Genomic DNA, 24,760 nt, shown 5'->3' with positions numbered 1-24,760 from the left:
AAGCTGGTGTCGAGGTAGCATCCATGTCTGCTCAAGGGACTTCGTCGCAGACGGCTAGGGATGTGAGCATGTCTGTAATTTGGTTTCTGGTGATAGCCTGGGACTGGGCTCTTCTTCAGACAGTGATATTACTGTTCAATCACGGAGCAGCAATGAGAGACTGATTCGGCTTCTTGAGAGAAATTTGGGCGGTCCCCACTGCCATGATGTGGTGCTGTCATGGCAATAGGGTTTCTGGGATCCGTTTCGGGACCCCTGGGGCTAGCTGTGGCAAGATTGTAGTGGAAACTTGGAGGCCGGATGAATGTCTTGGTCATAGAGCTTGCTCTAATCCCATATACTGGAAGTTAGGAGGAGGAATGCTGGACTGGACTCCGTACTGAAATAAATGCCTGGAATCTTGAGCTGATGGACTGGAACCTGGACAAAGGAACAGGAGGAACCTGAACCCACGACCAGAGACTCAGTACTTCCAAGAACTCAGAGACTCAGGCAAATATAGTACAACAACTGGTCCCTGGACAACTCAGAACTCATAACCTGGTTTAGTTCTGGAACTGGAAGTCGGTACCCCAAGACACAAAAATGGCTCCAGAAGGTGAATGACTCAGAACAACAACCTACTAGCCCAGATAGCCAGTAGGAGAGACAGGAATAGATTGATGAGAGGAGGATTCACACAGAAGATAATAGCTGGAATCTGTGCACAAGCTGATAGAATGAAGGTGAATTCCCACAAGGAATAAATAACCAAAGTATTTATTTCAGCAGGCAGAATGAAGCTGAATTCACACAAAGGGTTAATGGTTTGCAGTTCATATAACAGCAACAAGATGAAGCTGAATTTACACAAAGGGTTAATGGTTGCAGTTCATAACAGCCAAAGGATGAAGCTGAATTCACACAGAGGGTTAATGGTAAAAGTCCATATAACAGCATACACAATGAATCTAAACTCACTCAGAGTTAATGGTAGAAATCCATAGAACAGCAAACAGGGTGAAGCTGAATTCACACGAAGGATGATGGTTGAGATCTGTATACAGCAGACAGGATTGAATCAGCAACCAACAGCAACTGTGGGAGTCCTGGAAGCCAATTGGTGGATGAGATCAGGTGTTCAGACTCAGTAGGATGTTAAGCAAATGTCTCACCCAAGATGGCAGCCTCCAGTACTGCAGACAGAAGTTATACCCGTCCCAGGATAGAATGCTGCCTTGGACCAAAAGGGAGATGTACGGTGATATGGTACTGCCGAGCGGTGTAAACAGGACTAAGACCCCGGATTATGACAGGTGCAGCATGTGGTGCGCCGTGGTAATACGCAGTCCTTTGGGACATTAGAAGAAAGGTGCAGAAAAGAATCTGCAGCGGTAAATTTGTTGACATGTTCACCATTACTAGTAAGACTCAGTTTGCCTTGGCTGCTGCAAAGTCTCGGTATGGCATTGGTGAGCAAGCATATCGCAATTTCTCGAATTGGTTGGAAGGTATGCTTGTGTTTGCAGCATGCTATATGGAGACCAGCCCAGAGGAGCACATGAATGTGGTTAAATATTTATACCTAATACAAAGGTAGCATGTGGAGGATGTATGACAAGGCTTTTCATAAAAAGCCAGACAGGCTGCAGGTAATGGATTTAGGTTGTAAGGATGTGGAAGTCTGGCTAGAAGTGACTCAGCCTAGAGCGGGAATGGCTGATGTGCCTGAGGTGAGAGAGCGGCAACCTCAGGTGAGACATGGTTCGTGCTTTCAAGGCCGTGGCAGATGTTTTGCCTATAACGGAGGACATTGTGACAGGGGACAGTCCTCTAGATTTAAGCATGTCTGTTTGTCCTGTGGTGGAGGGCATCCCAAAAGAGAGTGCGCTAAGACGTCAGCCGCTAGTGCCACAGACTAACCCAGTGCAGGGGCACCTGCTCGCTAGGGCCTTTTCCCCAGTTGTTTTGCATGAATTGCGCAAGTGGTCTGGTTGGTATCCCAATAGAAGAGCAGCCACATTTTTATGGCAATCTGCCAGGGAAATGCTGATAGTAGTTCAAGAAAAAGTGGATAAAGAAGTCAGCTCAGGCAGAATGTGCGACTCTTGTTCTTCCCCCCCTTTGCAGGGTTTGGTTGTTTCACCTGTGGGGGTAGTTCCCAAGAAGGAACAAATTAAGTTCAGACTAATACAGCACTTGTCACACTCTCCTGGGATGTCTGTGCATGATGCAATTGCAGATGATGTATGCAGAGTGGTTTATCAATCATTTGAGGATGCTTTGAGGCTTTGCAGCAGTGTGGGTTGGGTGCGTTGCTGGCAAAGCTTGATATAGAGTCTGCATTTACACTTCTGCCTTTGTATCCTTTTTCATTCAAATATATGGGTTTGCTTTTGCCCAGTGAGTATTATGTTGACAAATGTTTGCCTATGGGTTGTGCTGTGTCATGTGCTTTTTTCAAATGTTTTAGCTCTTTTCTTCACTGGTGTATTGTTGCGGGTTCGAGGCAGCAGGAAGCTGCTCATTATTTAGATGATTTTTTGTTCATTGGTCCGCAGGGTTCTGAAGTATGTAAAGAGCTATTGTTTTTGGCTAGATCGCTATTCCAGATTATGGGTGTTCCGGTAGTGTCAAAGAAGACGCAGAGCCTGGCTATATGACTGTCTTATTTGGGCATTGAAATCGATACTCCAGCAGGTTGTTGTAGGTTACCTAAGGATAAAGCATTGAGTTGAGAGCTATGTTGAATTTGTTTTTAGGGCCCTGCAAAGTTAGGTTGAAACAAGTTCAGTCCCTTGTTGGGGGTAAATGTATGAAAGTCCGGTTTTTTCAACTCGCCGGAAATCGACGACTTTGCAGCTAAAATTTAAAGCGGCGATGGCTTGTAAAGGCAAGTTTGCCTTTACAAGCCATCGCCGCTTTAAATTTTAGCTGCAAAGTTGCCAATTTCCGGGGAGTTCAAAAAACCGGCCTTTCATACATTTACCCCTTGGTTTGCTTAATTTCGCCTGCCGGGTGATTCCAATGGGTAGGTTTTTTTTCTGGAAATTGGAGAGGGCTACGGCGGGCGGAGTTAAAAGTCATCACTTCATTAGGCTACACAAAGAAATTAGGGAGGATTTAGTGATGTGGAGTCTTTTTGTGCAGCAATTCAATGGTATTTATTTGTGGATCCCTCCTCCTGCCAATAATGAGGAGATTCAGCTATTTACTGATACGGCTGGGTCTGCTGGGTTCGGGGGCTTATCCGGACGGTGAATGGTTTGCTGCACTGTGACCTCCTTCATGACATCATGAGAGTTTCACAAAAAATCTTTTGCTGTTGGAATTATTTCCGATCATCGTGGCAGTAGATCTGTGGGGTGAATGTTTGCATGATAGGAACATAATTGTTTGGGTCCCTTGTACCGATTATCTTTACCAGATTATCAGGCCGGTATAGAGGATCTAGTTGAACATTCAGTTGCCCCTTCCACATTCACACTCATGGGAGTCTTTGTGTTCATCACAGGAGGCTATAGGTAAGACAGATGAGCAGCGTATTATTGCGTTTCTATGGAATGGGTTTTCTCGTGGTAAGTCAAAAGCTTTTATCTTAGCGGCCCTTGCAGGCATTTCTTTTTTTCTTGCAGATGAGGGGTCTTTGCGATGTGACTAAATCTTTTTTAGTGCGAAAGGCTTTAAAGGGTTGGGCTAGGATTTCCCAGGTTCAGGATGATAGAAGGAGGCCTATTGACAAGGAATTGTTAGGACGTTTATTGGTTGTTCTTTCGGATATAGCTAGTGATGGATTTGAGGTTGCCCTTTTTCACTTAGCTTTCTCTATGGCTCTTTTCGGAGCTTTTCATATCAGTGAGATGGTGGCTTCTAGTAAGTGTTCATTTTCCTCTGGACTGTTGTATAAAAATGTAGTGATTAGGTAAGATCCATAGGTCTAAGACGGACCGTCTTGGAAAATGGCGTTGGATTACTTTGAAAAGAATTTCAAAAACAACTTTATGCCCGGCTAGCTTGGCTTCATTGTATCGGGTTATGGAGCCGGCTCATGGCAGTCATTGGCTTAGGCATTGCAATGGATCTCCGTTAACAAAGTTCCAGTCTTTAAAAAACATAAAGTTAGCCTTGGTTTAAGTGTTGCGGATTATGGGTCTCATTCTTTTAGAATTGGCGTGGCAACTGTAGCGGCTTCTGATGGTAGTTTGACACAAAGTATTATAGCTTTAGGTAAGTGGAAGTCAGGATGTTTTAAGAAGTATATCAGGCCTGTAGTGGCGCCAGAAGTGCTTATTATTATTATTATTATCATTTATTTGTTAGGCGCCACAAGGTATCCGCAGCGCCGCACACCGTAATAACAGTAGCCTATACAGGGTGAAACCATACAGAACAATGAACAAAAAGTACCAATACTTCAAAAACTCCGGCTAGTCATAAGCAGCAAAGACAGAGCGGAAGAACAGGTATGGAGACAGGAGGGGAGGGGGCCCTGCTCATACAAGCTTACATCCTAAGGGAGGGTAAACAGACCAGGCACAAGAGGAGCCAGTTGAGGCAAGAGGAGAGAAGGGAGGATGAGCAAAGGGAGGAGATGGGGGTTAAGTAGATGGTTGGTAGGCTTTGAGGAAGAGGTGAGTTTTGAGTGCACGTTTGAAGGAGCACAGAGTAGGAGAGAGACGGATGGAACGAGGGAGGTCACTCCAGAGATGGGGGGCTGCACGGGAAAAGTCTTGGATTCTGGAGTGGGAAGAGGTGATAAGGGTGGAGGAAAGGCGGCGGTCGTTGGCCGAGCGCAGGGAGCGGGCAGGAGTGTGAATGGAGAGGTTAGAGATATAAGGGGCAGTAGAGTTGGAGAGAGCCTTGTAAGTGGTGGTGAGGAGTTTGAAAAGGATTCTGTAGGGGAAGGGGAGCCAGTGTAAGGCAAGGCAGAGAGGGGAGGCAGAGGAGGAGCGGCGTGAGAGGAAGATGAGTCTTACGGCCGCATTGAGTATAGACCGGAGGGGGGAGAGACGGGAGTGGGGGAGGCCAGTGAGGAGGAGGTTACAATAATCAAGGCGGGAGATGATGAGTGCGTGGATGATAGTTTTGGTGGCATCCTGAGAGAGAAAAGGACGGATGCGGGCGATGTTGCGTAGTTGGAAGCAACAGGCTTGGGCAAGGGAATGAATGTGGGGGGCAAAAGAGAGAGAGGAGTCGAGGGTGATACCCAGGCAGCGAAGTTGGGTGACAAAGGAGATGGTGGTGTTGTTGACGACAATAGAGATTAGCATATTCCTAGCGTGGTTGACCAATGACGTACGTCTCTTGTCTTGTTAAACGGATGCATGGAGGGATTTTCCATTATTTTTTCTCAAAAAGGGGGCCTGATTGGCTGGTGGTCTCCTGAGGTTTTCGGTTTTACCTCCATATGGTTCAACCGTTTTTTTCATGCCCGACATGTGCATTTTCTGTGTTCCTTACTTAATTGTTAATTGTTATATATTGATGTGTGTTTCATGTATTTTTTCACCTCTATGTTTCTAGGTGCCCAGCGGAATGTCAAGTTCATTTGGTCGGTGGGCCATTCATTTATTTTTTGGGGCCAGTAAAAGTGGTCCTGCTTGGGATTCAAGCCAAGCATTTTTTTTCCAAATCTAGGGCCTGATTCATTAAGGATCTTAACTTGAGAAACTTCTTATTTCAGTCTCCTGGTCAAAACCATGTTACAATGCAAGGGGTGCAAATTAGTATTCTGTTTTGCACATAAGTTAAATACTGACTGTTTTTTCATGTAGCACACAAATACTTGGTAGCTTATTTGTACACTGAAATTTAAAGTTGATATTTGTGTGCTACATGAGAAAACAGGCTGTATTTAACTTATGTGCAAAACAGAATACTAATTTGCACTCCTTGCATTGTAACATGGTTTTGTCCAGGAGACTGAAATAAGAAGTTTCTCAAGTTAAGATCCTTAATGAATCAGGCCCCTAGAGCTGTTCGCTGGCTGGGGTTTAGGGGGCTTCGCTGTTCTTCATTATTAAATATCCTTTTTTACAGTATAAGTTTGGGTGCCTGCAGACTTTGGTTATTCATTTGGGTGGGAATGATTTGGGTAAAATGATGGGCCTATATCTCATTGGCAACATTAAGTCAGACATGGAGATCATTAAATACCATTGGCCCTCTGTTATCTTAATTTGGTCTGATATTATATCCAGGATAAAGTGGAGAGGGGTTGTTAATCTGATCCGCATGGACAGGGCCCATTCTAAAGTTAATAGAGCAGTTAGAAAGTTATTTATTGGTCTAGGGGGTGGAGTGATTAGTTACCCTGAAACTAAGGCCAAATTCACTCAATTTTATAGGGCAGATGGGGTGCATTTGTCAGATGTTGGCATTGCATATTTTTGTTGTGCATATTTTTCGCTTTCTTGTTGGGTGTTGAGAATTCCATTTGGTGGTGGACTTAGGTTCCTTGGGTGGGGGAAACTAGCTGTGGCGGAAAGCAGTCCAATCAATGGCCATAATAACACATTCGGGTGGCGTGTTGGGCACTTTCCCCTAGCAGGGATATTCAATTAGTTTACTACCCTCGGAGTAGTTGGGGGCACCGCTTGGTCCGGTGGGCCTCAGCTAATTAGCCAAACAGGGTTGGGTTGGGCTCCACTGCTGAGAAGTGTCTTACATTTTAACTCAAGAAGTTTATGGTTTATTGGATATGACTGATTGGTCCTGCTATTTATTGGCCACCATTCTTTTTGATTAAATATTATATTTTCAATAAAAGTTTTGGGACCTTTCATACGCCAAACAAGTGTCTTGTGTCTTTATTTTTATGCTACAGCAATCCTAAGTGAAATATTGTAAAAGGTATAACTATCAACTGTTAGGCGGATTATGCTTATACTTAGCCCAATATACAGGAAAGCACAAAATGTGTATCTAGAACCTGGATACAAAATATATGTATAGTTTTTTCATTCGGCGCGCCTGTAGATCTTTTTTCTTCATATATTTTCTGCAGCTAAAAGATTACAACAGACAAACCTAACACATTAATGAGAACAAGTGCCATTGTCCCCTTGTTGTTTAATCACATATGAGGGCAAAGGTCAAAGAGCAATTTCGGAAACAGCAATTTTATTGACCAATAATTAAAATATTGCAGCCTATCAATTCACTAGTCACTGATACCTCATGAATATTCAGCATCCAGTGCCTCTGTGATATCATTAGTTCCTAGTGAAGGGATCACTAGCAATCTATACGCATTAGGTCTCCCACATTGCTTCAATGTCACATATGACTCCCAATGTGTAGTGTGTGATCATTACTACATCTTACATAAAAATGACTGTTTAAATTAAACATGTGCATAATAATGAAAGCAATGTACATTCCTATGAAATCTATTTTTCATAACATGGACACAAGCTGAATGGAACACGTATATATTATAACTAGGTGCCTTACATAGATGTCCACAGCCTAAATTGGTTTATGTATTTTACTGTTAACAAATAAATGCACAAAATATTAAACAGTAGTTTATGTACTTATTTTATTTACTTCACTGTTAAAACCACAATGAAAGCAAGCAGATCCCCTTTCACAATAATTAATATGAGCACAATCATAGCCATGTTCCAACACACAATATGGAACATGCTTGTTACAATTCTCTTTGGTTTGTCTTATATTTGTGTGAGTACGTAGAAAGTTCCTACCATGTTCCTCTATTGTCAGCACTGATCTATACCATAATATGTAACACAGAACAGACCATGGATATCCAATTATTATAAGTTTGTTGACCATATTTAATTTGTGATTGCATTGAAACATTTTCTAGAAGAAGAAGAAATTGTGCGTATTCTTTACCTGTTCTCCCTTCTGACCATAAAAGCCAATGCCTTTACTGCCCTATAAAAAGACAGGTAAACATGTAATTGACTTGGTTTAAATCTACAAATAGAGATGTTCACAGAGATTAATTAATATACAGCAGTATATAGCAATGTGATGAAAAGTTGCAGATAGCGTTGTTTTTATTTTTGAACAGTGTTAAGTAACTGTACCAGATTCTGAGTATTTGCAGTGCCACAGTAACATGGTAATGACCCAGTTATTAGCTGGTTCCTTCTCTAGATATTGATTGTTTGAAGGCTATGTTCAAATAAATAATTTGACTGATAATTTGATATTACACCACAAATATGTCCCTATTGCCATCCCATTTTCTTATCCACATATACATTCCTTCCATTATCTCTTCTATTTCTCCATACATCATCATAATAATCATCATTAACATTTATTTAGTTCTTCACACATCCATCCCTTCTACTATCACTTCTACTTCTCCATAAATACATTCCTTCTGTCACTTCTACTTCTCCACACATACATCTCTTCTGCTATCACTTTTGCTATCACTTCTACTTCTCCACGCATACATCCCTTCCGCTATCACTTCTACTTCTCCACGCATACATCCCTTCCGCTATCACTTCTACTTCTCCACGCATACATCCCTTCCGCTATCACTTCTACTTCTCCACGCATACATCCCTTCCGCTATCACTTCTACTTCTCCACGCATACATCCCTTCCGCTATCACTTCTACTTCTCCATGCATACATTCCTTCTGTCACTTCTACTTCTCCACGCATACATTCCTTCTGTCACTTCTACTTCTCCATGCATACATTCCTTCTATCACTTCTACTTCTCCACACATACATCCCTTTCGCTATCACTTTGACTTCTCCACACATACATCCCTTTCGCTATCACTTCTACTTCTCCACACATACATTCCTTCTGTCACTTCTACTTCTCCACACATACATTCCGTCTGTCACTTCTACATGCATACATTCCCTCTGTCACTTCTACTTCTCCATGCATACATTCCTTCTGTCACTTCTACTTCTCTATTCATACATTCCTTCTGTCACTTCTACTTCTCCACACATACATCTCTTCTGCTATCACTTTGACTTCTCCACGCGTACATCACTTCCGCTATCACTTCTAATTCTCCACGCATACATCCCTTCCGCTATCACTTCTACTTCTCCACGCATACATCCCTTCCGCTATCACTTCTACTTCTCCACACATACATCCCTTCCGCTATCACTTCTACTTCTCCACGATACATACATCCCTTCCGCTATCACTTCTACTTCTCCATGCATACATTCCTTCCGCTATCACTTCTATTTCTCCACGCATACATCCCTTCCGCTATCACTTCTACTTCTCCACGCATACATCCCTTCCGCTATCACTTCTACTTCTCCATGCATACATTCTTTCTGTCACTTCTACTTCTCCACGCATACATTCCTTCTTTCACTTCTACTTCTCCACACATACATCTCTTCTGCTATCACTTTGACTTCTCCACACATACATCCCTTTAGCTATCACTTCTACTTCTCCACGCATACATCCCTTCCGCTATTACTTTGACTTCTCCACACATACATCCCTTCCGCAATCACTTCTACTTCTCCACGTATACATCCATTCTGCTATCACTTCTACTTCTCCACGCATACATCCCTTCCGCTATCACTTCTACTTCTCCACACATACATCCCTTCCGCTATCACTTCTACTTCTCCACGCATACATCCCTTCCGCTATCACTTCTACTTCTCCATGCATACATTCCTTCCGCTATCACTTCTATTTCTCCACGCATACATCCCTTCCGCTATCACTTCTACTTCTCCACGCATACATCCCTTCTGCTATCACTTCTACTTCTCCATGCATACATTCCTTCTGTCACTTCTACTTCTCCACGCATACATTCCTTCTATCACTTCTACTTCTCCACACATACATCTCTTCTGCTATCACTTTGACTTCTCCACACATACATCCCTTTAGCTATCACTTCTACTTCTCCACTCATACATCCCTTCCGCTATTACTTTGACTTCTCCACGCATACATCCCTTCCGCTATCACTTCTACTTCTCCACGCATACATCTCTTCCGCTATCACTTCTACTTCTCCACTCATACATCCCTTCCGCTATTACTTTGACTTCTCCACGCATACATCCCTTCCGCTATCACTTCTACTTCTCCACGCATACATCTCTTCCGCTATCACTTCTACTTCTCCATGCATACATCACTTCCGCTATCACTTCTACTTCTCCACGCATACATCCCTTATGCTATCACATTGACTTTTCCACGGATACATCCCTTCCCCTATCATTTCTACTTCTCCACGGATACATCCCTTCCGCTATCACTTCTACTTCTCCACGGATACATCCCTTCTGCCATTCCTTCTATTTCTCCACATACACATCTCTTCTACTGTTCATTCTTCATCACCACAAAAATCCCCTACAACATTGTATGGTACAGTGGAGATTTCTTTGGAATCATTAGGTCACACATGTGTACAACTACCATGCTTATGAAGCACAATAACAAGAAGGTTACTCACTCCATACATGTCACCACTTGCTACCTTTTTGCTTCCAAATAAGGAAAACATGTTACAGAAACATATTCCCACTAGCCCTATGAGTCTATATGCATCACAGGTCTGAATGTTGTGAAAATAATCCTTTTTACAGTTACAGATTTCTATGGTCAAGAACTGGGACTGTCCCTGGAAAATCGGTCACATTGTGGGTGGTGCGACTTCTTTTTTAAACTCTACAAAAACCATTGACAAAGTGTTGTACTCATTTTGAACTGTGTCAATAAAATATTTAGTCCTCATTTCTTTCATCATTGGAAGAAAGAAAAAGCTAGAAGTAGCGTAATATGAACACTGCATTTTCTGGTATAGTTTCAGACCGTGGTCGGAACTATACCACGGTCTGTATACAGCAGTATGCCATACCGCCACTTCTCCAACTGCCTTCATTATAAACTATACATTTCCATTTTATTTTTCATACCGCTACTTCTAAATTTCCACTTCAACCACTGGTTTCACATATTAATTGTTATATAGTATTTCTTACACATGTTTTTGCTATTGACATTATTAAAATCTCCACATATGAGATATGTGACTATAGCACTTACTTGTGGTCCTGATTCTCCTGGAGGTCCTGGTGGCCCCTGTAAAAACAATGTCATAGTATGAGATGTTATCGTCCTACCATAGAGAGATAAAGTTTTATTCTCTATGATATTAATCAGTCCTACAAGCAAAAGGCCATTAAAACCTAGAATACTTGGTTTACATAAAAGAGCTACCACTATCATTCACAAATATGTATGTAACCATAATTAAAACTACTTAATCTATAATTGTGATCATGAGGGAGTTATTTATTGCACACACTGCAAACAACATAGCAAATAGAAGCATCATATCAAAAAGATCAAGTTTCGTCAAGCTGTGCTAAGTTTTACATATATTTACGGTATCAGTAGCATTTATATAAGGCAGACTAATAAAAGAAAGGTACCTGGCACTAGAAAGTGGGTTATTAAACTAAATAACAACCAGTTTAGACAAAATACCAAACTGTTTAGTTTGATCAATATTTGCTGCATAAAAAAACTAGGGTCACCCCTAACCATGAAATAGAGACCCGAATACTGTACAGAATATAGATCAATAAAAGCTGTACAATAAATAAAAGTGACATACATTTATTAATACTTTATTAAGTAAAGAAAAAATAAATATAGGGCCTTGTAGTGAATATGGAGGAATCACAGCTATAAGGATTAACAAATAATATAATTGTGGGGAATAAGGCCTAATCATGACTGCAGTGTAAATATTGCATATTAAATTAATCCGTTGATAATTTGAGCTACTCTGTAGACTAAGGTGCAAAATGTGAAACCATAAGAGGTGGTGTGTGCTTATTTGGTGGCTCTGCCAACTTCTGTGTTAAAGGATAACAGCGTCACCTTTAGGGGAAGCTAAGCAACTCCAAAGACCTCCTGGGGTGAGCTTATTTCCTGGTATAGAGGTAAAGGATGGGGTTTGATACCTGAATAGACTTTTAGGAACCACTCAGCATGTTGTCTTACACAAGGATAATAGCTTGCTATATTTTATATGGACAAATATAATTCAGTTTCCAAAATGCAAATTACAATAAATATAATTAGTGATCAGCCTCATATTCATAGCATAATGAAGGGCAGCCCATACTTCAAATAAAGCTGTCTGCCATGCAGAGAAGATTAGGAAATCAGTATCAGCTCAGCTGATACACTGGGCCTATGCTGTTTGGTATCTATAAATGCATAAATTTGTAATGGATTTATTAATAATAAGATTGGGTCTGTGTGACACTCCACAGTAAAGTTAGGTCACATTTTAGAACACATACAACATTGTCACCTGCACGCTCTGGAGACCGCAACCCGTGGAGGAGAAAGATGTGAAAGTGTATTTAAAAAGATTGGACCGATTACAAGAAATGGTTTGACTTTTGGGGAAGCACATTGATAAGCTGTCCATCTTCCAAGCCAATTTCCCTTGGCGCAGATTATACAACTCATATGTAAGTTTATATTCTGAAACTTTGTCCTCTTTGTTTTTAAATCTGTTTTGCTATGTGTGCTATGCCATCTTTTATTAATTGTACTTTTTGTATATTAAATTGAATATTTAATAAATGCTGTCCTTATTGCGAACAAATTCACAGCCTTTTATGATGAAGATTTCTTGACCATGCCAACACTTTGAATGCTGATGTGCGAATGGTTTAATATATTGTGTACCAAGCCTAGTGTGTGCCTGCATGTACATTTGTGTCACAGAGCCTTGAGGTGTTACGTATTAACCCTTTGATTGCTGCTATGTGCAGGGCTAACCTGTGTGTAATAAGGAGCATAGTATACCAGTGTGGGAAGTAATAACTCTTTTAGCCAGGGCCGTAACTAGGGCTGTGCGACAGGGGCGACCACCCAGGGCGCAATGCTGAAGGGGGGCGCAATTTAGGAATATTTTAGGTTCACTTGGTTAAAATTGAGGGCTAGGGGGGCGGCATTTGTCTTTATAGCCCCAGGCACTAGAATTCTAAGTTACGACTCTGCCTTTAGCTATCAGAGCGTGTGTAATTGGGTAATTAAGTCATAGGTTTGCTATGGCCTTATATGTAGCTGCTTTCAGTGTGGAGAGTTGTAGAAGTGTGAGTCTGTGTTGGGGAGGGACCAGTTAAATCTGTAACCTTACAGAGAGGTTAGTGTGAGATTTAGGCTGGAATTCTGTGTGTCCCCTTACAAGCTTCCAAGTCACGAGTGCGCAGAGCGGTTTGTGACAGGCAAAGGTAGTCAGGAGTGATTTGCTGGTCAAACTAAAGGTAGTGTTTAAGTAGGAAAACACATTGAGAAACCAACTAAAACATAGTTTTTTTAATCCAAAAAAGTTAAGGATCTATCTAATAACCCTTTTACCTTGGAGACATTATGGAAATTACCAAGAGTTGGGCTCAACAATTCTATTGAATGCAATCATTTGTAATTAATTAGGCTTATTTGGGCTTTTTTTTTTAGCCACTTTCACTTTAGGATATATATTGTGCACTAAATTATAGGGAGGAGATGTAAGGTATTTCTTCTTTTTTCATGTAATATATGCACTTGGTCACAATTTAGTTTTTAGTTATATATTATCTTATGGTAAACATATTAATATACTGATGCTGTACTTCAAGCGTTAATCTCATCAGTTTACTTTCTGTTAACACTTTTCAATACCATATAGTGTCTGTAATGGGAGTGATCTGGGTTTGCATTCTGTGTCATAGTTGTTTTTAATTATTTTGTATGTTAAACAGGAGTTGTGTATGTTATATGTTTCTTTTGCCAATGGTGTATTAACTGCAGCCAGTTTGGTTAGTAGTAGGTTTCTGCTCTAAGATACTGGTTAGATTCCTGGGAATTAAATGTTTAATATTTATCTTTAAGAAAATCAATTTAAAAATCTATGTATATTATTTTGTTTGACTTTTGTAATCTAATATGGGAGCTGTTAAGTATATTGTATACATTTTCTCACACCCTAATATTAGGTATTTGAAGCTACTTACGTATCTGCTATATACTGATTACAAACACTGACACTGGTTATCTGTTTTGGTTTAAATGCAATAAGAGACATGCATTATGTGTATTTACCAATTATTTAACTATTTTTATTGTCTTGTACTGTGATTCATTTGTTTGTGTGAATATGTAATGGTCAGATGGGTTTCTTGGGAAATTAATTAGAACTCAAACTGTGGTCTGTTTTTGAGTGGTCGTTAGATGCATTTAAACCTAGATTAATGACCATTAAATTTATATGCTTTTGAAGAAATCACCTTAGGTGATGAAACACATCAGGGGGTAAATGTATCAAGCTGAGAGTTTTCCGGCGGGTTTGAAAAACCAATCAGATTCTAGCTATCATTTATTTAGTACATTCTACAAAATGACAGCTAGAATCTGATTGGTTGCTATAGGCAACATCTCCACTTTTCAAACCCGCCAGAAAACTCTCAGCTTGATACATTTACCCCCATGAGTTGTAATTATCTCAAAAGTGAATATAAGTGGATTGCTTTCTATATATTTTTAGATTAACTATACTGTGATTATGATTCACTTTTATTGAGATGTATGTTTATTGTACCAATAATTGTATTAATGAATGTATGTTAGTTTTATTTACAGTATAGTTTTAATTGATTTACATTCAGCGCATTACTCATGTCTATATTTTTATAAGGCAACCTGAATATAGGCTTAGTGGTCCTTTAACAAATATTTGAAATAAGCAGCGTAATTTAAAGACAAAATTTTCTAGTCACATTAAAGCCTACATTACATTTAGTTTGCAACAATTTTTCCTGAAACTTGATTTGTAAAAATTATGTCACATATTGCCAATTGGAATATGCATGCAAAATATAAAAGGGATCATTTATTAACATTGCATGTAAGCACATCATATTCACTGAACAACAACAACTAATCAGTCACTTGCTTTCATTCCCTAACCTGCACTAGACAGATAAAAGCTAATAGATAATGAGAAATGTGATTTTGCTAAGCTGACGCCATCTTGTTGCCTTATAGCCATTTTGTTCTGTTATAGCTTAAATACAATTAGATGCACCTGTTTTGTAGGAGTAATTCATTATTTGCAAGGCTATGCTTATAACCTTGGACATACCAGACAGGAGATAAGCCAGCCCCCCCTGGGGGGAGAATATACTAACATCTGTGTGAAGAGAATATACTAACATCTGTGTGAAGGGAACATGAGTGGTTAAAACCTTTTGGGGCGTAGTTTTCTGTAATACGTAATTTTTGCTATATAGATAGGGACTTGTAGCTAATAAAGCAGAGTTTATTGTACACTCAAACCATGCAGTGTATTTAATTCTCTCCAGCTGATGAGCTCATAACTGATAGACTGACACTTACAGGTGAACAATCTGATAATTCGACAATAATTAGTTGCTGTGGTTCAGTTCAAATTTTACACCTAAATGCATTGTTAGTAAATAAGCCCTAATTTATCTTTTCAAATGAGCAGAATGGTCCACCTCACTTCTTAGTAGTACCGGGGATAAGAGAAAATGGTTAAATAAATTTGAAAAGGTGAGTGATTTTACTACCATGTCCATTAAGACATAGTTGAACATTTTCAGTATAGGTCTTCAATTTATTATTTTGAAAAAAAAAGTCAGCATTAAATGTAAAACTGTCACTTTTGAGAATCAAATGTTTGCATGGAAATATATGAACATTTACTGCTTTAATGAGATATAATTTACAGTTATCTTCTAAACAATGATTATTTATTGTTATCAATTTTGTCTTTATTATGTTTAGTGTTTGTATTCCTTATTTTTGAAGCACTAACATATTACATAGTGCTGTACACAGAGGATCATGTTACAAATCTGATTACATATGAGATGGAACAGAAGGTAGAGGTATCTGTGGGCTGCCAATATAAAACTAATGGGAACATTTTGGACATAAAGTAGTAGTGAAGTGACAATGGCAGCTGCAGACAGGGCCAGTGCTGGGTTCTTCTTGGACACTTCCCTGCTCAGGGCTCAGGGTTGGCATGTGCACCATGAAGCACCATTCAGGGTTTCAGTGCACATGTGGGGAACAGGTGCCACTACACATGGTCCACTTCCCAATACTTATACTCTTCCTTCAATGCCCTAGTTATGTTCTCTAACTCTAAAGGGGGAACAGCACCCTTCAACCTGCTTGCTATGGAAAAAAATGTTTTTTCCCCGATCCAGATGGACTGCCACCCTCCTGACATGCTTACCGGGCTTACTGTGTTCCATCAACCCTGGCCACATGTTGGGGAAGTGGCAGTAGTAAATATAATAGGGCAAATAGGAATATTGAAGACAACTTATTGAGACAGTCTTCTTTAAAGAGGTGGGTCTGCAGGGAGTATTTAGATAGAGGCTGTTACCATGTTAGTTGCAGAACAAACAGAGAGTAGAATACTTGCAAATGAAAATATCAAAGTTAATTGGATATGGCCACATATTTGGTAGTTCAGTTTTGCAGTACTTTAAGCCAGTGTTCCTCAATCTGGTCCACAGTCCAGTAACAGGACATGTTTTTCAGGTCTCCTCACAGATTCACAATTTGAACCATTCGTGCCAGTCAGTAATGGAATCATCTGTTCTCCAGGTAGGTTTTATGGAAAACATGCACTGTTAGCAGGCCTTTAGGACCGGATTTGAGAGACAAGGCTTTAAACTATTCTTCTCTGTACTTCCCTTTTGAAATTACACTACAGCCTTATATGTTAGAAATGGGGAAATGTACTTACAGGAAATCCAGGTTGACCCATGGGGCCAATGAATCCCACTCTTCCAGGTGGACCACTTGGACCCTGCGAATGTCATTAGATAATAAAAGTGTTGCATGTGTTCACCACAATGAATGAATGAAAACTCAGTACAATATATGGAAACACTTACTGGGTATCCAATATATCCAGGTTCACCAGGTTCCCCCTAAAATAATTAACATAAAAAAATGTTACCAATGTGTATATTTTTATAATAGAAGAGTGTCATCAATACTCATGTGGAAATAAGTGGTTAGTAATATAGGAGACTGTATATGAACCTATTTATCCTGGTAAATCCTCCAAAAACAGTTTTCAGAGGATTACCCCATTATAAAGTACTGTGCCTATTTATTATTAGAGGATCGCAGCAGATATTCTAGACATCTATTGGAGACACTGTCCCAGCTGAATAATTTTAATAAATAGATATGATAATTTCTTATCACTATGATAATTAACGTAACAAAAATGTGAGGGTCATAAATAGTTCCCACTGCTCCTACATTCTTATCTGTGCAAATTCTACTTAACCTTGTAAACAGTCCCACTATAAAGTCACCAAATAAACTCATTGGTTGACAGCTATCTTCCCTGAACATTACCCATATACATTTTTCCAGATGTCCATTTGTATAGAACCATCCTCTTAAACTGATGTCAAGAAAATCTGTGTTATCCTTATCATATTTGATAGTGAATTTGAAATGATAACTTTTAACTAAAAATCAGTAAAAGAGTCAGAGCACATGAACCAAATGACCAAATTAGGTAATCTATAAGAAATAATACATCCACGATGGGAAATTTTTCCACCCAAAAATGTGATGGAATTCCCATAAAATCATGAAGAAGTTCTCATCGGAAAGGGATAACTTGCCCCCATAGCTGAGTCACATTTCTGGACCTAGAGGGCCTAAGTCATTAAGGAGAGCAAAGCATAAAACAGGAGTAACTTTGCACCTGGGCGAAACCATGTTGCATTACAGAGGGAGGTCAATTTAAAATGTGGGGACAGATTTATAGCTGGGATAGGGCATGTCCTAGATCAACTTTAAATTTCAGCGTAAAGATAAAGCTATCAAGTATATGTGTGCTACATGAAAAAGCAGTCAGAATTTAACTTATCTGCAAAATAATAAAATTTGCACCCCTTACATCGTAACATGGTTTGTCCTGGAGCAAGGTTACTCCTTTTTTTTTTGCGTTCCATCAAACAGGAATTCATGCAAAAGATACACTACACAAACGGACAGACATCCGAACATGAATCAGGCCCCTTGTGTGCTAAAGTATAGCCATCCAAATAAATGTCATGTACAGTATATATCCTTCTAAACAAAGAATATGGCTCATAAACCTTGTAATTAAACCCATAACTGCTAACGCTTTGTAAATGATACACTTACCCTCAATTTATTTTTCAGGTCCAGTGATATGTAAAAAGGTTCGCCTTTTTGACCCTTGACACCTGGATCGCCCTGTAATGCAAATAAAATATACAAAGTTCATGTACTATATACTGCTAGCAGACATAATGCAATTTTTTTAGAGAAATATACTATAGTGTTTTAATCTAGAGCCATTTATGTTAAAAAATAAATGTACAATTTTAAAGTACAATGAATGTATTTAATTAATATGTAAATAGCATTGATGATATAATACTGATGTTTCAGCTTGGGTGCAAGATATTATACTAGTGAGCATAGGTACAATTATTTTCATTGATTTGCCACACTGGGCTTAATTGCCCACTGAATTGCAATCTAAACACATGACAGTACCAAGATGCAATGCTTGATTACGCATTTGTTTATTATACATCTTGAATATAAATAGCTTATTCATGGGCTAAATTTACTATGGATGATCAGGGAACTGATTGAGGCAGGAACAGCTCAGTTATACTTCATAAATACTTCCTGCTAAATTATTTGAGTGATCAATAAATACAAAATATTTCACAGCATAAAAATAATTTCAAAATAAATGCAGTGCAAATCTCACACAAACATGGGGGTGGGTAAAAGCTGTCAGATTTAGAAATATATTCAGCAGTGAGTGGTTGAAGAGAAGAGCCAAGATATTGTATTTTTGTATTTTGAGTTTTATCTAAACAAACCATAATCTCCAATTTAATAGTACTTCATGAAATGAAGGCTCATTAGGCAATCTAAAGAGTGATGTGTTTCAATAGTTGCTTTAGTGTGTTTGTGTTATCACTGTGCCTACATCTACCATGCCTGGAATTCACCAGGACTCTGGACTGAATAGGTAGATGCATTTTGTGTGCCTGGAGCAGGACCAAACTACAAATAGATAATGATACCTTTATGAGTCGTATATTTAAATGAGTAAAAGAAAAGCTGATTGGGCAAACATGGAGCTGTACCTTTCCCTTGTGGGGTGACAAACCTTGTTCTGAGTGTAATTAGGCAGGATTTGTAACCAGGATTTGAGGATGAAGAAAATCACTTTTTCGGTACAAACCAGATGCATAGATGATACACATTCTCTTTATTTCTAACATAATACGTTTAGAATACAAAAAGTAACACTAATCCCTCTTCCAAAGCGGAATAATCATGGCAAATTTATTTATACTGTGGGTACGCGCCTATGTGACATGGAGCTTGTCCAGACACAAAAGTCCAAAAGGGGATAGATGCTCCTTATTATTGTTATCACTATAAATTACATTCATAAATATATTACACAACATATGGGGTACTTACAGAATAACCTGAGTGACCACTTGGACCCTGTGGCCCTGCGTCACCGGCGTCACCTTTCGTTCCATTGCAACCATCATGTCCTGGCTTTCCTCTTGGACCACCTTGTCCCACATGACCCTATCCATAGTATAATTTACAAGCATGATTACAAAACGGGAAACTTCAGTTAGCAAACTTCATACTCATTCTTGCCACTAGCTATCAATACACTATAATATTAAATTGCATCCAATATCTAATGACATTGCTACATATTGCACTCCACACCTGACCCATACCTCTTACCAAATGCAATATTTCCCAGATGGTTAAGTTACTGCAATTCTTTTTATTTTATGCCCTTTGATGACATCTTCCACACAGAACCTCTTTGCAGTCCATCTCCCATGCTGATTACATCCTTAATCTACTGACTTAATCTTTTCTTTAACACTGTTGCATTTTGCTTCTCTAAAATATGTCTTGCAGATGGTTAGAAATCTTGTCCCCAAGTCTCTAGTTATCCACTGACCCCTATATTTACTTATCCTTTTCTATAAACTTTTAGAGCTACCTTTTTAAATAACAGTTTACCCAGTTTCTCTCCAGTAATGACTCTAAGGGGTATATTTACTAAACTGCGGGATTGAAAAAGTGGAGATGTTGCCTATAGCAACCAATCAGATTCTAGCTCTCATTTTGTAGAATGTACTAAATAAATGATAAGTAGAATCTGATTGGTTGCTATAGGCAACAACTCTACATTTTCAAACCCGCAGTTTAGTAAATATACCCCTAAGTGATTACACTGGCTTCCTGTCACTCCAATTCACTGAGACTAAAACGTTAAAATTAATGGGTGGAATATGCTATACTATCAATAATATTGTTCTGAAAACCTGACCAAAACTACTTAACAATGTGGTGTTAATAATCAAAAAATATGGTCTTGTTTATATTGGTCATGTTTGCAGAATATTATCATTCATATTATAGCAAATATAAAGGTGATAAATATAACAAGAGTAATATAACACTAACAGACCCAAATCTTACACAACACTACAAAACAACATGAAGAAGCAACATTAACTGTTGGGAGACTTTGACAAGGTCCACCACTTTTTAGTAGTGCTGTGCAAGAAAAGGCCACTAACCTAATTGATGTTGCTTTATAAAAATGATAAAATTACATCCACAAGTATATAAACAAAACATTTGGAAAACTACAAATGTCTCCATTGCACACTAGACATGTCGTCAGGTTGTCCACTGTAATTAATTACAGTTGTCTTGCCTGAACATTAATGAGTGATCACAGGGGACAATAGTTGCATGTATATCGATAAAAAGTTTACATCTCTTAACTTTTACATTATTATTATTATTATTATTATTATTATTATTATTATTATTCTCTATTTAAGGTGCCAGAAAGGGTCTACAGTGCTGTATAATGAGGTGGAACATGAATTGCTCACCAACTGTGCCTACAACAAACAGGTTCTACAGTTCCGCAGAAAAGAATAATAAAGTAAGGTAGTGGGGCAGGACAACCAACAGTGACACAGAGAACAGACAGAACTAGTTGCATCGGAGAGAACGGGAACATATCAACATGAAGGGAGCCAGGGCCCAGGAGCATGGTAACAACTAATGGGGACTAAGGTGCTGAAGAAGACGTAGAGATCAGGTAGGAGCTGGTTAACAAGGGCCCACAGTAGGCTATGGCAGTGAAGGGAGGAAAACACGAGGAAAGCAGGCCTTGCTCATGAGAGCTTACAATCTAGAGGTGAGTGCTGGGATAAAGAGAGTGACATGGAGTGGGTGAGCAGGAGTGAGGGAGGCAGTGGTGGATGGGTTAGGCGGAGGGCTATAAGGCCTTAATAAAGAGATTGGACTAACTATCATTTTACACTTAAGTTAGGTAACTGGAAGTAACATTGAAAAATAGAGGAGCCAGTACTATTTATACACTATCTATACTGAGGTCTGTGTTTCAGTTTCAGTAGAAGGTTTTGTGCAATAACAGAGGAACACATTAGAAACAGAATCAGAGACACGTTAGCTCACTACTTATGTCACTGTGGTTTAAAAGTCACTGGATAATCTCTCTCTCTCTCTGCCATCCATTCTTATTTATTGACATTCTGAAAAGCATCATGGAAAAGGTAATGTTGCATAACATAAGTGTTCAAAACAGATTTTCAATGGCTGGACTAAAACCTCCCTACAAAGTTAAAAAACAAAACATAAAAACTGTACTCCTGAGGGGTTTGAGTGGCCCAATGTCACATGGACATCAGGTCTCATACAGATAACCAACCAGTTGTAAGGTTGTAACTCATACTTACTCCTTATAGTTACTGCATTATAGTCATTGCTAACTTCTAACCTGTCTTTAATCACTATATTCTGTCTTTAACTCTAATTTCTTCCACCATCATCGTAGTAACATGTATGCAATGCATTCATCTCTATAACAGAGATTGAAATCGGCTACCTTATCAATATATCAACATACTCATCCTCTTCTGCTCCTTTGCCAGTCTTTGCATGGTCTTCTAACTCATTAACTCATATCACAAAACTGATCAGATGTTTTGCAAATCATTGTTCATTTTTTGATACTTGAGGTTGAATTACAGTAGTTACGACTGATGAGTTTTTCTCTGAAATCTAGTAGACCTTTATCAAATATATCTGCTAAAATGTAGCTGGGACTTGTACAGATCCCTCCATTCTTACCTAACTGGGGCATATTGCTGAGAAGTAGATAGGTTAACAAACCATTCATATTTTTCACCATGAGGAAAGGTTGAAAAAAAAAATGATTTGCAAACACAAACTCTGATTTACAATATTCAGTTTTCTTTCTTTGCCCCTTCCAACAAATGTATCCTTATTAACATATAAACTCAAAATCATACCGTCTGTCCTACTTATGACTTCTTCACCCTCACTACACTTTTCCAAACTTGTAGACTTTTTCAGGGCTGTACCTCACCTTATGGACATAACTCCTCTTCAGTCTCTTATCCTTCTAGTTTTTTCTGAAAATCTAACCTGTGCCCGATAGTGTCAGTTTAATATCATCTGGGTACCACCTTTGAGGTCTCCCTCAATCATTTTAAACAGCGCGGCTGACCGAATGTTACCTTTGTGGAATGTATATTCATGTTACCCTCTTTATTAAGGCCTGAATGTGAGCATTAAACACAATTTATCACAGGCTTTCAGATTATTTAACTTTTCTAAATGCTCAAAATGTGCAGAAAACCAACAATTGAAATGAAGCAACACAAAACCTGGTGTGTATCACTTTGTAATGTCTCCATTTACGTGCACTCAACTATCTCTTCTACTTAGAATAATTCATTACCCCAGTGTTGCATACACATTTTCCATGAATACATGCGTACTATTTGTATGTATAGCCTCTGTATTCAGTAATTTGTTTAAAATGTTTTACTTCAGGTGTAGTAAAGCCCATTACATTGTGTGTAAGTCACTTTTATCAGGTTTATAGCACTGTCATACTTACAGGTACACCATTTGCTCCTGGAAAGCCGGTGACACCACTTAAGCCCTTAAAAAAAGAAACAAAGAAAATTTATTATTCAAATGTCCCACAAACATACGCCCTGATTCATCTTCTAAAGTAAGCCCTGTTGAGTGCCGTATCTCGTGTGAAATTTTCTCTGCGCTTGCTCAGAAATGGACTTTACACCAGTGAACACAATTTCCTGCAATTCAGGTCCAAACGCAGTGACACTTCCACTTTCCTTTATTAAAAGGGTGGAACGGGGGAGGGAAGCACCATATACAGTAAGGACGTGCTGAGGTGGAGCTAATGCACATTCATTCTATTCAAGCTCTGGGCATCTCTTAGGTACATGTGTTTTAGCTGTACCACTTGCACTAGTTACAGGGCAGAGGTAAGTGCCGACCGATAGTGATGACTACACGTATGTATGCCAGAACATGTGCTTGCAAGTAAGAGAAACTATAAAAACGCATTTTGTGTACAGTAAGCTTTAAGAATATCCTGATTTATGTAGGATATTTCATGTAAAAAAAAAAGATTTTTTTTTTTATGTATTTTTAATAATGATTATAGTATTAAGAGTTGTTAATGGATTTACATATTTTTCCATGCACTCTTATAGGACCTTATGCGCATCCTGCAGTGTGTTCCATATAGGTAGAGTGTACGTGTAGCCATATTCAAATGGAAATGTTTCTTGAGATCCACTTGCACTTGAATTGTGCTCAATTTCCGTCCGATTTTAAAAACACAAATTGCGTTCACACTGCCTTCCAAAATGAGTCAGGCCCATAATGACCATAATATATAGTGACAACATGGTGGTGTGTTTAAGGAGAAAAACAACATATATTTACCTTATCTCCAAGTGGCCCAATGATGCCTGGGTGACCTCTTTCACCCTTGTCTCCCTTACGCCCTGGTAACCCCGTTATTCCAACCAGTCCTGGCGGCCCTTGGTCACCTTGATCTCCAAGTTGTCCTGGTTGCCCCTGAAGAGAAAACCAAACACAAATGTATAGGGTAAGAATAATATTTCTAATCAAATAGATGACTGTCTGGCTTGGCAAATTGTTACCCAACTTATTGTCCTACTGTGCAAATCTTCTTTAAGTTATTGTGATAATAATACAGAACGTCCAGTTTTAAATATCTCTTAATTTATCAATAGCTTGCAAAAACATGAAGCAGCCTGAACAAAACCATGTTACAATGCAAGGGGTGCAACTGTTAACTGTTTTGCACATAAGTTAGATACTGACTGTTTTTTCATGTAGCACACAAATATCAACTTTAAATTTCAGTGTACAAATAAGCTATCAAGTATTTGTGTGCTACATGAAAAAACAGTCAGTATTTAACTTATGTGCAAAACAGAATACTAATTTGCACCCCTTTCATTGTACCATGGTTTTGTCCTGGAGACTGAAATAAGAAGTTTCTCAAGTTAAGAACCTTAATGAATCAGGCCCAAGGTCTCTACAAAGAATGTAAACTTTTAAATCTGCTATAATGAATGAACATAAAAGACTACAGGAATGAATAAAAGTAAATACACTGTTACGCATATACTTAACTTGACATCCATACACAGATGGCATGAATACCTTGAATAGCTTAGTCATTTTTTTTTCACATGTTCATACAACATTGTAAATCAGGCCTGGCTAAGTTATATCTCTCCAGCTGTTGTG

General features: G+C 38.9%; 1 protein-coding gene across 4 annotated transcripts in view; it reads right to left on the bottom strand.

The window, feature by feature from the left end:
- COL4A2 (collagen type IV alpha 2 chain) overlaps positions 1-24,760 on the bottom strand; it is a 218,390-nt gene that overhangs the window by 88,543 nt on the left and 105,087 nt on the right. For all 4 annotated transcript variants that reach the window (XM_075200005.1, XM_075200006.1, XM_075200003.1 and 1 more), the window contains exons 5-12: positions 23,924-24,058; positions 23,064-23,108; positions 19,541-19,657; positions 18,212-18,283; positions 16,933-16,968; positions 16,782-16,844; positions 11,039-11,074; positions 7,843-7,884 (exon numbers count right to left, since the gene is read on the bottom strand). In XM_075200005.1, coding sequence (XP_075056106.1) covers positions 7,843-7,884; positions 11,039-11,074; positions 16,782-16,844; positions 16,933-16,968; positions 18,212-18,283; positions 19,541-19,657; positions 23,064-23,108; positions 23,924-24,058 — 546 coding nt within the window. The remainder of the gene's footprint in view (positions 1-7,842; positions 7,885-11,038; positions 11,075-16,781; positions 16,845-16,932; positions 16,969-18,211; positions 18,284-19,540; positions 19,658-23,063; positions 23,109-23,923; positions 24,059-24,760) is intronic.

This window comes from Mixophyes fleayi, chromosome 2, assembly GCF_038048845.1.
Source record: "Mixophyes fleayi isolate aMixFle1 chromosome 2, aMixFle1.hap1, whole genome shotgun sequence".
NCBI classification, from domain to species: Eukaryota; Metazoa; Chordata; class Amphibia; order Anura; family Limnodynastidae; genus Mixophyes; species Mixophyes fleayi.
Note: the sequence above shows the minus strand (reverse complement) of the source record. Positions and strands in the feature narration are given on the sequence as shown.